Source organism: Phocoena sinus, chromosome 15, assembly GCF_008692025.1.
Source record: "Phocoena sinus isolate mPhoSin1 chromosome 15, mPhoSin1.pri, whole genome shotgun sequence".
In the NCBI taxonomy this organism is placed as follows: Eukaryota; Metazoa; Chordata; class Mammalia; order Artiodactyla; family Phocoenidae; genus Phocoena; species Phocoena sinus.
The window spans coordinates 28122847-28138024 of NC_045777.1; the positions used below are offsets into that span (position 1 = coordinate 28122847).

Sequence of the window (15178 nt, forward strand, 5' to 3'; positions counted from 1 at the left end):
TATCAGATCACAGAATGTAAAGATACAGAAGGCTTTTGAGAGACAGATATATTTTGCGTGTATATATATATTAGTATAGACTTGGTCTCCACAAAGCACACACTAATTTATTCTCCTGGCTCCTGCAGTCTCAGTGTGGGCAAAAATTGGTTCTTGGTTGGGGGGTGAAAAAAATCTTAGAAATTACAATGGTTTGTGGCTATCCAGTGCAGTATCTGTGATATTAGCATTTCATGCAGGGGCCATAATGAGAAAAAGGTTGAGAAGCACAGTTCTAGTTGTATATGAGCACCCATCTCACTCCACCCTTTGAAGCTTTTAAATCTGAGCTTTTGGTTTGGGGTTTTAGAATAGTATTTTTCTGATCTAAATGTTCTTGGTTCTTTGTACAAACTTTAGGAGCCTGGGAAAGGTATGAATAAAATAAAATTTATCTGGTTGCCACTGTTCATATTTTTATCTTTCTACATTACTGGGATCCTCCATGTTTCTAGTTTTATGTCCAGCTCTTTTCGCGTAATTGCCATTGTAATAATTTCAGTGTTAGTCTGTGCCAAGGACCACTTTGAAATATCCCTTGTGTTCTGGTCTCACGCAGGGGCTTCCCCTGTCCCCCATGCCTGGGAGTACATTTGTGTCCCCAAAGGCATCGGGTTTGGACCTCTGGGAGCCCAGGCTGCTCTGGGACTTTCAGTAATTGTCCCTTGTTTGTTTCAGGTGTGATCCCCTGGGCCCGTTTGCTGTCGGGGGAGAGGACCTAGACCCCTTTGGGTGAGTACTGCTGGGGAGGTGACAGCAACACGACTTGCTCTTATGGCCTTTCAGCCCAAGCTCATCTTCTAATTTTAGAGCTTTTCATCAGTCTTCCTTTGGGGTGAAGGAAGCAGTTGTTGCTGAGTGGCTGAGAAAGCATTGCCACTGCTCTGCTCTGCTGTACCTGGAGCAGTGCAGGAGGGCTCTGAGTGTTGGGGAGTGGCTGAGCAAGCCCAGTGGGCAGCTCCTCTGTTGTTTTCTGGCCCTGCTTGTTTTGGTGGAAGACAGCAGCTGTCCCTTGGTTGGAAGGATACCATGGGGATCTGTCAGGTGCAGACTGAAGAGCACACTGGGCTACAGACCTGAGGGCAGTTCAGGGCTATTCAGAGGTCACCTCACTTGGTAAGGGGAGTCTCTGATCCCCATTAGACTCTGGTGTGGTTCTTGTCAAGTCCCCAACAAAGTTATTTCAGCCTCAGCTAGGCACTGTCTTCTCTGAATGCTTTTAGATTTTAACCTCTGCTGCAAAGTGTCCCCAGCTTGAGTGTCTCACCTTTAGACCATGGGGAAGTCATATAAGTCTGCAGTTAAGCTTGAACAGTGACTTCAGAATTTGGGGAACATCAGCTTATTCATCCTAGTTGGGGCCATGAGGTCGGATCCATGGAATTCCGTGAGGGACAGATGCTGTCAAGAGCCAGACTTGGACAACCAAATTATGGATTGCCCTGAGACCTTTAAGGAAACAGCAAAAAAGCTAGCATCATGAATTATCTCAATTCATTAGTCCTTAGACCTAAAGTAGTAGCCTGCAGAGCCTTGTGATGGTTCTGCATTGACCTTGACAAGTTCTGGCACACGCTCTTTATCGAATTGTCCCCCTTGGGTGCAGGAGATGGCAGGGATCTCAATTTTGTGGGTTCAGGGAGCCTGTAGAGCTGAAAGTACAGGCCCTGATGGCCAGAGAAGGTGTGCTCTTTGTGTTGTTGCTCTTGCCCACTTCCTGCTGGCACTCAGGCAGCCATCCGTGTATGTCTGCTTGAACCATCCACAGTTGATGTCCCAGTCATTTTTAGTCCATTCTCACCACCTTCACTCCTTCTCCGACAGCTGCTTGCCACATTTGCTTACCCATCGTTCCTTCTTGCTTCAGGTGTCGGAGAGGTGGCATGATCGTGGATCCCCTGAGATCCGGCTTCCCAAGAGCACTTATTGACCCATCATCGGGCCTCCCAAACCGGCTTCCTCCAGGCGCTGTGCCCCCAGGAGCACGCTTTGACCCCTTTGGACCCATTGGGACCAGCCCACCTGGGTAGGTATTCACTCAGGTATGCTGAGAAGTAGGACCTGATGGCAGCTCAGCTCAGCATTGCAGGAATGAAGGCGTCTGACGCCAGGTGCAGAGTCACCACTACCTCTGTCCCCTGCTGCCAAGAGAGTGGAGCCTCCTCCAGGCACCTGCCTGATGCCTCCCTGGAGCCTTCCAGGAGCTTCCTCAGTGCCTCCCTTCCCCAGCTCCCATCACGGAGGACTCAGAGGAGGGGTTGCTACTCACATTTAATGGACTTTTTGTATGTGTCAGGAACTCATTGGATCCTTATGTCAACACTTGTGGGTAGATATTACTGTCCACATTTCACAGATGCAGAAATCAAGGCCCTGAAAGGTGGAGTAACTTATCCAAGGTGGGAGAATAAGAATTCAGACCCAACTCTAGAGTGCGTGCTCTTGAACTGCACAAAGCACCACATCATTCTGAGGCAGGCTCCCTCCATTCAGGACCCTGTGTGCCCGTGCGCCGCTGGCTCTCCATCGCCCCAACTCACCAGCCCCTCTTTCCATTCCAGACCTAACCCAGACCATCTCCGCCCGCCGGGCTACGATGACATGTACCTGTGAAGGCCTCAAGAATGTAACATACCATCCTTCCCTCTACTCTCCTGGAGCTGCCACTGCTAGCCCCATCAGCAACCGTTTTCTTGTGGGCTGGGGGCAAGGGACTCTGCCCATGTGTTTGCAGGCCAGCTGGGATTGCCTCCCCACCCCCTGCCAGGGCCAAGGTACCTGCTGTAGCTGTCCACCTGGCTGCATATAGGTCCCAAAGAGAAATCAGTGTCTCTCACCACCAGCTCCTCCCCACTTCCCAGGGAAGACTCCGGCAACATACACCCTCGACCCGATGCAGTCCCGCTTGCAGCGCTGTAAGAACAGAACACATTTTGGATGTTATTATTAGGAACCAAATGTCAATACAAAAATCATGTTGCCAGTCTCCCACTCTTCTTTGCTGCTCAGTTCCTTCCGTTTATGAGACTTGAGAGTTTGAGTGTTTGAGGGGCCAAATGACTCTCTTTTCCTACCCAGGGCCTGTTCTTGCGTCTCAGGCACCTCCCTTTCATAAATTGCTCTTGCTCCTGACACCACTAAGAATGGGTCCCAGTCTGGCTTCATGGATGAAAATGAGTGACTGGAAACCCCATAGGCCACAGGGATGACTTTCTCAAGGACAGGCACATTGTGGAAAGACTGCATCATTCTGAAAAGGGCATAATCTTCCAGTTCTGCTTGTCTGAGCCAGTCCTCTGGGTCCCTCTGTGCCTGGGCAATGGCAGCCTATGAACAGAGGAATAAACAGAACAGACCTGAAGGCTAGTCTCTTTTTGCCACTAACTTACTGAGTGACCCTAAGCAGGTCCCTTCCCCTCCCAGGGCCATCGTGTCTACCTACGAAATCTGAGGTGTGCCTTTCTTGCTCTAAAACATTCTGGTGTCTGCTTGTATGTCTGATGACCCCTGGGAACTGGGGCAAAAGGGAAAGAATAAAGGTTCAAGGCTTTGTGTGGTACTTACCTACAGAGTCCGCAAACCCCTCTTGCGGCTCAGACGCAAGCATAGCAGCGTGGTGCTGAACTTCAGGACAAGCAGGGAGCCTGGTCTCTGAAAGCCAGTGGCAGGGGGCGGGTTGGGGGGAGTGTGTGATAGGGGTGAATGAAGGAGCTAGTGATGCAAGAAACAACCCAGGAAGGCTTTTCAGCCTGAGGCCTGACAGATGTGGTCAGGGATGAACCCCCTGTGCTGGAGTGGAAAGAGCACTCTAGAGCACCAGACTCAGAGGCAAGAGATCAAGGCACTAGTCACTTTCACTCCCTAACTAGCATTTCAGCCACGGGTGGGTCCTTACACTTCTCAGCTCCTTGGATTCCTTCCCCTAAATTAGGATGTATTATTTATCTGTGGGCAGAGGGCCACCTGAGGCGTCTGCTAATATGCTGTAGCCCGAATTGCCTGTCTGTTGTGTCTGAGAGTGGGTTAGGAGTAAACTAAACAGGCATATGTGCCCAGGGGCAATCCAAGATGGAGGCTCGCGTGAGCTGGCTTCCTGGGCATTTCTGGCAGACCCCATTTCAAGCACTGATTTAGTAAAAGACCACCTTGAAGCTTTTAGAACAGCTCTGCTCTGGAGAAAGACCCAGAGGTCAGGCAGAGCTACAAATGCAGTCATTAATAGTCGTCTTCCTCAAGAGCCAGCTAATGGGTGGAACGTTTTTGTTTTGAAACTGGATCATACCTTCAACCAGAAGGACTTGGGGCAGTTTGCTCATAAAAGCATCTTTTATTATAAAATGAAGCATTTAAAGGAACATCAGACAAGTGGGAGAGGTAGATAACTTTTAGGACCCTGATTCAAGGAAAGAACAAGATTGAAACAATAAATTTGCCACTTAGGTTTTCTAATAGCAAAAGTGGAAAGGTTAGCCATAAATATAATTCTGTTTTCTGAAAATAGAAACTTTAGTGATCCACCTGCAGAATCAGCAGGTCTGATTCATCAGTGGGTCTCCTTGCATCAGGGACAGTGAGGAACACCAGACTATGCCTTAGTTACGTGGGGGAAGGTGAATGGGGCCTTCAGGAGCTTCCAAGTCAGGCTGTCGGTGTGTGTTGTATGTCTGGGCCACTTCCCTCCTTCCAGCCAAGCAGCCAAAGGGAATGGTTCAGGTATATGTTTTGTGGAACCCAAAAGGTTGGAGCCTTAGCAATAAACATCAGCACTTAATAACCTGTTCCTCTTTTTTAAAAATACAGCTTTATTGAGATATAATTCACATACCCATAAAGTTCACGTTTTTTAAAGTGTACAATTCAGTGTTTTTAGTATATTCACAGTGTTGTGCATCCATCACCATATCTGATTCCTGAACATTTTCATCACCCCAAAAAGAAAACCCATGCCCATTAACAGTCACTCCCCATTCCCTCCTCCCAGCCCCAGGTAACCACTAGTCTATATTCTGTCTCTAAAGATGTGCCTATTTTGGACAGTTCTTACACGTGGAAATCACACAATATGTGGTCTTTCATGTCTGGCTTCTTTGACTTAATGTTTTCAGGGTTCATCCATGTTGTAGCATGTATCAGTAATTCATTCCTTTTAATGGCTAAATGATATTCCACATTTTCTTTATCCATTTATCAGCTGATGGACAGTTAAGGTGGTTCCCACTTTTTGGCTATTATGAATAAGGCTTCTATGAACATTTATGTACAAGTTTTTGTGTGGTCGTATGTTTTTGGTTCTCTTGGGTATATCACCTAGGAGTGGAGTTGCCGGATCATATGATAACTAATTGTTTTGAGGAACTGCCAGACTGTTTCCCAAAGTGACTGCACCATTTTACATTCCCACCAGCAGAGTGTGAGGGTTCTGGTTTCTCCGCATACTTCAGCTTTTTTAAACGAAGAATTTTGACCTAGGTTACGCAAAACAGAGACCAGAGACAGTCACCCCTGGGGAGCAGACTATGGCTTTGGTAATAGCCACCTTGGGATGACCACGGCTGGTGAGCCACAGAGGAGTTTGGGTTTGACTTTTGGGGAAGTTTCAGGGCTGGATGTGATATAGAAAAGGTCCTGTCTGTAGGGAAGTTGCCATGACCTTTCTGGGTCTAGCGTGATTCATGGCATCACTTTTGCTTGGTTTGAAATTTCTTTGTTGATCCAGTGGCTTACAAGTAAAATAAAGGTCTGGTTCTAAATCTTTGTCTTTCAGTGAAGTGCCATAGACCATGTGTACCATCTCTGGCAGCCCCTACCTTCCCACCTTCTCTTCCTTGCCTTGTCTCTTTCCTCATTGTTAGAGCTGGCTGTGTTTTTCATTGCATTGCATTTATCTACTTAGTCATGAGCTTCTGTCAGCCTCCATGGTGAAATCATTGGTCTCAAGACCCTGACTCTAAGAATGCATTATGTTCAAAACAGATTTTATATTCCTATGCTGGATGGTCAGTACCTGTTGACGTGTAGTTAGAAAGTGGGTAGCAAGCCCCATAACAACCTCATTTGAAATCCAGCTTCCTTCATGGCCTCCGTCTCTACTCTCATTAATGACATTCTATTACTGATCCATGCCTCTTCACAGAAGAAAAATTAGAATCTGTGGAGCAGTGAATATCTGTCACCTTCTAATCTTGTCTACTTTGGGCAGTTCCAATGAGACAGGTCCCACCAAGGAGAGGAAAGATCCCTCACGTGCATATCCTCAGCTTTGTCTTCTATAAAACTTAACATGCTTATGGATCACTATTGACTTTTTGCACCGAAAGAGAGATTCAAAGGCAGGCATCCAAGCCCCCAGCTCTTGTTTGTCCTTGGGATACCACAAGGCACACACTAAGTCACTCCAGCTGTGCTGGACCCTGAACCTGACCCAGAGGGTGTGTCACAAGCAGAAGTGGCAGGCAGTGAGGGTGGTGGCCAGAGAGGAGTGGCAAGACCCAGGTGACTAAAGATAGACCCTGGAGTGCAGAGAGCAGCAATGACACGAGGTTGGAACACCTCACTAGTGGCAGGGCCTGTCTCTGCTTAGGCTGATAGCGCAGTCTAATAGAGGAGATGGGATAGGCCGTGTTCCCTATTAGCCACGTAAGGTGAGTGTTGTGAGTATGACGGGTTCTGAGAGGGGAGACAGTGGGAGGGCTGCAGGAAACAAACTACTTTAGCTTTTTTAAACAAGAAGATTCGGATGCAGACATCAGCAAGATCACATCATCATTGCCTTGATCTGGGGATCAGGAAACTCCAGAGCCTCACGGCAACTGCCTAGATCTGTGCCCGAAAGTAAATCCCCTCATACTGCCACCTTGACCGCCCTCACTCTCAGCTCAGTTCCAAGTGCGAGGCTCAACTGCATGCAGCTGATAGTTGGAACCGACATCACCTCTCAAACCATAGCTGCAAGGGAGCCTGGGAAAATGTTCTTGTTTCCTTTTCCTCCCTGTCCCTTCAGGAAGGCACATTTGGAACAGAGGTCTGATGAGCCAGTCTGTCATGTCTGTCTACAACATGGGCCTTGATAGAGATGAGCACCACAGCCATGCTTCTCCAGCTTGCCCAGGCCTACCAGTCTCCTAAGATGCTTGCTTGAAGGACACAGTACATCCTGGACCCCAACCCAGACCTGGATCCAAATCACTAGGCAAGGGCCTTTAAGTCCATTTTTTACAAGTTCCTCAGGTGATTCATGTGACGAGACCAGTTTGAGAATTCCTGAGAAGGGAAGGCTACATCCTTGCTACTCAAACCAGCAGCACCAACAGTATCCCCTACAAACTTGCTAGAAATGTGGACTCCCAGGCCCCACCAGGCTTATTAAATGAGAATCTGCATTTTGACAAGTTGCCCAGATGATTCGTGTGCACTTTAAAGTTTGAAACTCTCTAGTGTACAAACCTTTTATCTTTTTCCTTTACCTGGATATCAGGTGAAAAGAATCAAGTCAGTCTTCTCAATTCATGGCATACTATGACTGACGCATGCAAGTACCTCCTCATTTTAAGTCTTTTCCGTTTTACCCCCTGTAACCTCTCTATTCTTTTCTCCCATATCAATCAAATGGGTTTCATATATGTTTTAAAATATGCATGTACCCTTGTAAAATAGCATACGTTATATCTTCAAATCATAACAACTGTAATGAAATACTATCCCCATTTTCTAGGCCAGAAAAAGAGGGTTTGGAAAGGTCTAGTAATTTGCTCAAAGCCAAGCAGGGCTCTCAGAATCAAGCAGGAGTGGGTGCGACTTCCAGCCCTCCCTTTGCTGATATGTGGCTTTATCTGCAAAATGAGCATCACGTCTACCTTCAGGATTGTTGCAGGGTCCAACCAAATAATGTGTCTTATAGATAGATAGCAGGAGCTCAGTGGCTACCAGCTATCATTACGGAAGCCACATGGGTAGATAAGACTGAGTCATTGACAAGAGGAAGGGAACCTTAGGCTGCTATCCGACAAAGAAAACAAGCTTGTATCTGGTGTCCCCAGTGTGCTAGGCTTTTCCTTGTCTCATGTAGTACACCTGGCTACTCCCAGAGTAAACACTGTTAGCAGCATTAGTTGAAGTGGTGCTGGGTTTCCTCTTTTAGGGGTGGCAGAACCATGATGGGGACCTGAGTCAGCTGGTTCTAAAACCAGTGCTCTTTTTAGTAAAACTGCTGTACCTAGACCTCACATCTTGTCCAGAGGAGGAGTATGGGCAAAACCCACTCCTGAAGCTGGAAAACAAGTCAGGTCTTGTATGAAAAAGGAACAATGCTGCATAATTCCCAAGATGGTCTAAGAGTCCTAAGTCAGTCCTGTTTGCGAAGTGTATCTCATGTTTCTGAGCACTTCCACCTATAGCCACAGCTCCCAAGCACCCAGGTTAGGAGCATCTGAAAACACCCAGCCCAACCCCTATCCCACAGAGGACGAAACAGGCCCACAAAGCCTCTCTGTAAGGGTGACCTCCTGAGAGGCTTCACTGGGCCCCAGAAATGGCCTCGGACTCTGTGCTCTGACCGCAAGTGATGCTCGCCCCAGCCTTCTGAGGTTGGTAGGATGGGAGCTACTCTCCCCATTGAACAGATGAAAAAGCAGGTCCAGAGCAGTTGAGTGACCTTCCCTATGCCACAAAGACCACAGAAATCCTAGCCCAAGGCTTTCCTACTAAACACTACCCAAAGCAGTCATGTCGGTCTCTGAGGGACAGTGAGGCTGTAAGAGGAAGGGGCCATACAGGTTCAGCACCCTGGCCAGCACCCCACTATGCACAGCTGCAAGAGGTGGCCTTTGGGCCAGGATAAGCTTGTGTCTGCTGCTCCCCAATCCAGGATGGCCCTCCCCTGGGGACAGGCAGGCATCCCTAAGAGAAGGAGACCTGAACCTAGGTATCCTGCCTCCAAGACAGAGCCCCGCCTTCCCTCTCTCCTTCAGATTAGAGCCACAGGACAGTTTCATCCTGTAGGCTTCTTGATTCCTAGGATATAAATTCACATGAGAAGCCTAGGAAGAAGAGAGGCGGCCTGAGCCATGGGGCCCCTGGGCAAGTTCCACCCCCCTTTTTGGTTTTCCCCAGTAGTAAAATGGGGATAAAGGTGGGCTTGACTGCCTCCGAGATCCTGCTCCTGCTTCCATGATTTAAGTAGGCCATGGGCCTGCTCGAGTTCAGTGCTCCCCCAACTGTCCTCTCCTCCCCCTACAGAGCTTCCCGATTCATGTCTAAACCACAAGCCTCAAAGTGGCAGCCCACAGCCCAGATCCACAAACATGCTCTGACTGGCCTGCATGCTATGAAATTTGAGTCTTGACTCTGCTATTTACCAGCTGTGTGACCTTGGGAAAGTCACGTAGCCTGACTGTGCCTCAGCTTCCTCATCTGTAAAATGGAAGTAATGAGAGCACCCACTCTCCGAGATGGTTGTGAGGTGTAAGTGAGCTAGTAGATGTAAAGACTTGGAAGAGTGCCTGGCACAGAAAGAGCACTATATTTGGTCTAATGTGTATAATGCATAACGGGTTCACTGAAATGTAGAAACATGAAGTGTTTTCTTTTATCCAACTAACCTCTATCAAATCCCCCTTTCTCATCTCAGCATCTAGGTCCCAACCAATAACTAACTGGTCACTTTGATTTTCAAATTCAGTCCAGTCCAGTTTAAAACTTTCCAACTTATATCCAGTTCCAAGAGGTCTCCTCTGACCCCTTTTGAACCCTTGCTCCTCCACTGTGGTGGGATGGGGAGGAAGAAGGGAGAAAAATGAAGTGTCTCTTCACTAGCCGTGATGATGGGCCTGGGGAGGTGCTCTTACTGTGACTCATGCTGGGGTTTTGTTTGCTTATGATGCTGGAGTCTTCAGTAGACAACATGCCAAATTTGGGGGGGTGTTGAGAGCTTTATCCTGGACTCTCAGAGAGTAGTGAGGGTCTCTGTCAGTCCATAAGAGGTTCTTAGCCCCTCTGCTTCTTGAAGTAGTATGCTGGGCTGCATAGCCACCTGTGCCACCCCACAGCTCCAGCCTCCCCTCACCTGCCTACATGAACACTCGGAACCCTGGGAACACTGGGGTCCTCCACCTACCTTCAAGGGCCTCAGAACACTGGGAGGGGATGCAGGACTGCCCTTATTCCTCCCTGATTCCCAGCACCGTCATCCCTTCAAGCCAGCGTGGGCTGTTTGCATGGGCCTCCCACATCAGAAATTCTCCAGGTCAGAAATAGACCTCATCTCCATGTTCACACTAATTCACGAGCTCCAGAAGATACTTGTCAAGCCCTCTCAAGAATACTTTCCTAGTCATTTCCTGCCTAATCCAGGATGTGTGGCCATTTGGAGTGCATACCCGTTGGCAGGATGGTTATAATCCTTTCTGAACTAATAAGGTTAAGAGAAAAAAATAAAAACATTCCCAAGAGGTTTGTCATCTCTGCCAAGGCTCTGCAACATCAGACTAAGGTCAGTCAGGCAGATGAGTCAGGCTGAGTCAACAGGTACTCTCTGCTCTGGAAGTGGATACTGCAGATGATGGAGGCAGCCCTTTCAGCTGACGCTGAAAGGCTGGCACTCATTTTGACATTGAACAGTTCTCTCTAAGTGTTTGGTAATAAGAGGGTGATAGATGCTATGGAACGATGATATAAGCCATATTATAGATATATTATGTGCACATACATGTATATACATATAATACTTGGCTGAAACATATACAGCAGTGCTGTCCAATAGGCATACAATGACAACCACATATATAATTAAATTTTTTCTAGTAGCCACATTATAACAGTAAAATATATATGAAATTAATTTTGTCACCTGTAAACTGGGTTTGCCTCTTGGTGGGTATCCAGCCAAAAGACACAGTCAAGCCAAAGATGGGGAAAAGAAGATAAAACTGATGGCAAACTTAGCTGCCGATCAAAAAAAAGAAGAAACAAACCAAACAAACAAAAAAGAATACTTCCCTAACCTTTTTCATCTGTTTGGTGCTATACCTCAAAACCTAGCACAGAATGGTGCTTAAGTCTTTGTTGAAAGAATGAAGGATCTTGGATGGGAAACACTCAAGTGACACTTGTAGCTCAGTGAGCCTCCAGCTGGGAGGCAGTCTAGTCCACTTCTTGAGGGTGCCCCCATCTCTATGAGTGACTCAGTAAGCCCTGGGACAGGGAGGGGGTGGATGTCTGGCCCCAGCAGGTGGCATCTCATTGGACACTCCCTTGTCCTCAGTTCTGGCCTGTCACAACTCTCAGGCAGTGGGATAATCCCTTTCAGCATCCTTTTACCCACACAAAGGTCCAGATGTCCAGCTGCTCTTGAAAAATCAGGAGCTCTGGCAACCCTGAGCCCATCCACCAGGGCAACAGCCAGCCAGCTGAAGCAGGCACCCCTTTAATCCTGCCACTGCTGTTCACTGCCACCTGCTTCATTCGGGAATGTCACCTGCCAAGCTGTACAGGCATTTGCATTTGGGCCCCTTCTTTTACCTTTGGTGGAGGAGGGTGGAGACTCCCAGGAGGAGAACCAGATGGCTGGCAGGTGAGTCAGCAATAGTAGCAACTCACCTATGGGTGCCTAACCCCCAAGAGTGGCTTTAGTGAAAGGAGATGCAGACACAGAGAAATAAAAAAGAGGAGGTTAGGGAGAGACTGGTTGAAGGGAAGAATTAGGAGAGGGAGAGAGATGGCCTTTTCTGAATGCCCTTTACCCTAAGTCATTGTTGGCTCCGATGCCTTGCCACCCGGGAAAAGGTTGGCATGGCAGACGCCTTGTTCCGCTGTCCTCCCTGCTCCCCTGGGGCCAGCTTTCCTGCCAGAAGATCCTTCCACTCACTAACCTTCCCCCAGGCCCAGGAGAACAGCAGCCTTCACCTCGACCTTGGCAGCTCAGAGGCTGAGAAGGGATAGGCTGCAGAGATGGAGGCCTGGAGTTCAAGGTTATGTCCTCTGGCTGCAGTTGGACAGTCCCATGGACTGGCCTCCCCAATGCCAGCATCACCCCTACAATGCACCTGCCCTCAGAAGAGTCTTCCTGGGGCTTCCCTGGTGGTGCAGTAGTTAAGAATCCGCCTGCCAATGCAGGGGACACAGATTCGAGCCCTGGTCCAGGAAGATCCCACATGCCGTGGAGTAACTAAGCCCATGCGCTGCAACTACTGAGCCTGCGCTCTAGGCCCCGCGAGCCACAACTACTGAGCCCATGTGCCACAACTACTGAAGCCCAGGCGCCTAGAGCCCGTGCTCCGCAACAAGAGAAGCCACCGCAACGAGAAGCCCTCTCACCGCAACAAAGAGTAGCCCCTGCTCACCGCAACTAGAGAAAGCCCGCACGCAGCAACGAAGACCCAACGCAGCCAAAAATAAATAAAATAAATAAATTAAAGAAAAAAAAGAGTCTTCCTGCCACACACATAAGCAATCATATGGCTGACAGTGAGTTCTCCCCATGTACCAGGCCCCTAGGTATGCGCTATACCAGTGTGAACTCCGAGTCCTCGTAACAACCCTGTGAGTTAAGGACCGTGGCTGCCCCCAGTCTGTAGATGATGAAATGCAAGCCCCCACTATGACGCCCCTGCTCTTTAGCAGGCCTCATCCCAACACTCCAGCCCAGAACCTGCAGACCTCCCGCCCACCCCTGCCCCCCCCCAGTACACACCAGGCTGTTTTATGCCTCTGAGCCTCTGCTCATATGCTCTTCCTCTCTGCCCGGAATACCTTTCCTGCTCCCCACTCTCACCCCACACTGGATACTGCCTCATCGTTTAAGAATCCTATTAGACATCACCCCTTCCAGGAAAGCCTTTTCGGACCCCAACTTAATCAGATACCCCCTCTGTGCCAACACCCCCCCACCTGGCCACACATACACAGTCCTCTGGGCACTGTCCTATTTCCCCAGGGGCAGGGCCCATGTGTCCCTGTAGTGCCCCACCCGGGGAAGAATACAGATAGGTGTGAATGAACGAACAAATGAATAGTTAACATTATTGAGTGAATTATGAAGTGCCAGGCACTATGCTAAGTGCTTTACAGGTATTTCATTTACTGCTCAACATGCCTTATGGGGAAGGTGCTATCATTCACCAGATGAAGAAACAGCAGCTCAGAGGAATTAGACATCCACTAAGCATCCAGGCAATCCGACCCCAGAGGCAGTACCCTTATACCATTACGTGTGGGCGCTCCTCACTGGACTCTCTCCGTAAGGGGCTCTGCCCCCAATCCCTCTGAGACTGGAGTAGGGAGAAAGCTCAGAAGCGCTTGGTCCCCTTGGAGGAGGAAGGCAGTAATCCTGCCGCCCTCTGCACCATTCAGATCCCCTGGGTCTGCCCATTTGCTCAAGGACAACCCGACCCAGGAAGAGGCTTGATCTTGGGAAGAGGGTGTTGGGGCCAAAGAAAAGAAGATACCGAGGGCCAGGGTTGCTACTGTCTTTAGCCAGGCTCTGGCCATTGGGGCACAGGCTCTCCTCCAAGGAGGGGGGTTGGGACCCTGGGGAGCCTCGTGACTAAATCCTACCCAACTCCACTATGCCTTCTCCCTGAAGACATCCAACATCTGACCAGTAAATGCTAATGTACCTCCACTGACAAGGACCTCCCTATCACTCCAACCCAGGCAAGACCTCAGCAAGCTTCTCCTTCCCTTAGCTGAAACTCACCTCCTTGGGGACATCAAGAGGAGCCCACTCTCTCGGGAGAAACCAACGGACCCAACTGGAGGGCATCTCCCTGACTCTTGTCAGTGCCACTGACCCTCCTCTTTCCTCCCAGACAGAACCCTTAGAACTCTGCCTCCTGTGGCTTCTTCATAATGCCTCATTTCCTCCCCCTCCTCTTGCCCTTCCAAAGCTCTCCAGACATGGTACCATGGTCTTAACTTTGGAAAGCCCTCTTCTTGTGTTTCCTGATCCCCTCAGTCCCCAGAGAAGGCAGAGTGGGAAGGTTTCTAGTCTCACTCTGGAAGACCAGAGAGGTAGAATAGTTTGCCCAAAGGCCCACAGGGAAGGGGTGCCTTCCAGGAGCAGCAAGTGCAAAGGCCCTGAGGTGGGAGTGTGCCTGGCATGTTGAGTGTGCCTACAAGGAGGCAAGTGTGGCGGCCATGGAGTGAGCAGAGGCTAGGGTCGGGGATAAGTTCAGAGAGGCACAGGGCCCAGATTGTGTAGGCCTTTTATAGGCCACTGTGAGGGACGGACCTGAAGCTTATGCAAGTTAAGGTGCTGTCCTTTTTTAAAATATCAAAATTACAAATAAAAGTTTGACTCAGGGCCTTGGAAGGAGCCTGGGCAAGTGAGGGGCCTGGATGGTAAATCTACCCTTGACTGGTGAGAAAGGTGGCTTTTGCCTGGAATGAGAGGGAGCCATAGGACAGTTTCGAGCAGAGGAGCTGCCTGACCGAATGAACCTTTGAATAGGATCTGCCTGGCTGCCAAGTGGAACATGAACTGGGGCAGAGTAGAGGAATTAGGACACTAATGAGCAACCCGAACCAGGTGGTTATGGCTGAGGGGCGGGCAGGGGTCAGATTCCAAAGGTGGAACCACCAAGATCTTCTGATGGGTAGAATGGGAGGCTCGAGAGAAGTCCGAAGGGTTGGTTGACCCTGAGGTTTTAGGCCTAATCCGGTTATCTCCAACTGGGGCAGGGAAGAAGCGTCATCATGGTAACTGGACCTCATACACTCAGGCCTCTAACTTCTCTATGATTTTCACCAACCCCGCTCTCCCCGCAAGGAGGCTGAGGCCAAAGTTTCATTCCTCCCACTTCACAAAGAAAACAATACTCTGGATACTCAGAGAGATAGAGCACCTTGCCCAAGGCCACACAGCCAATAAACGGCAGACCCTGGACTCAAACCCAGGTTTTACCAACTCCAAAATCAGTTATCTGTTCTCATACACCAGGACAAGCAAGGTTTGGCGACCCTAGTAGACTGTCGGGTGGGAGAGGGAGCTCCTTCAGATGAGGCGCAGGGGCCCTTGGGACCACTTCACACCTACCCCCAAAAAACCTGCAAAGAAAGCTCTCGGCACCCTACGCCATGCTCCCTCCTGACCCTGTTTCTGATCCACTGGCTGGGAGATCTCAGCTGCAATCTTGGGGAAATGTTT

General features: G+C 49.1%; 1 protein-coding gene across 2 annotated transcripts in view; it reads left to right on the plus strand.

Annotated features, from left to right (window-relative positions):
• Window positions 1-3400, plus strand: part of PSMF1 (proteasome inhibitor subunit 1) — a 61067-nt gene extending 57667 nt beyond the window's left edge. For both annotated transcript variants that reach the window (XM_032605786.1, XM_032605788.1), the window contains exons 5-7: window positions 718-771; window positions 1907-2065; window positions 2601-3400. In XM_032605786.1, coding sequence (XP_032461677.1) covers window positions 718-771; window positions 1907-2065; window positions 2601-2652 — 265 coding nt within the window. In that variant the 3' untranslated portion in view covers window positions 2653-3400. The remainder of the gene's footprint in view (window positions 1-717; window positions 772-1906; window positions 2066-2600) is intronic.
• The last annotated feature ends 11778 nt before the right edge of the window (window positions 3401-15178 follow it).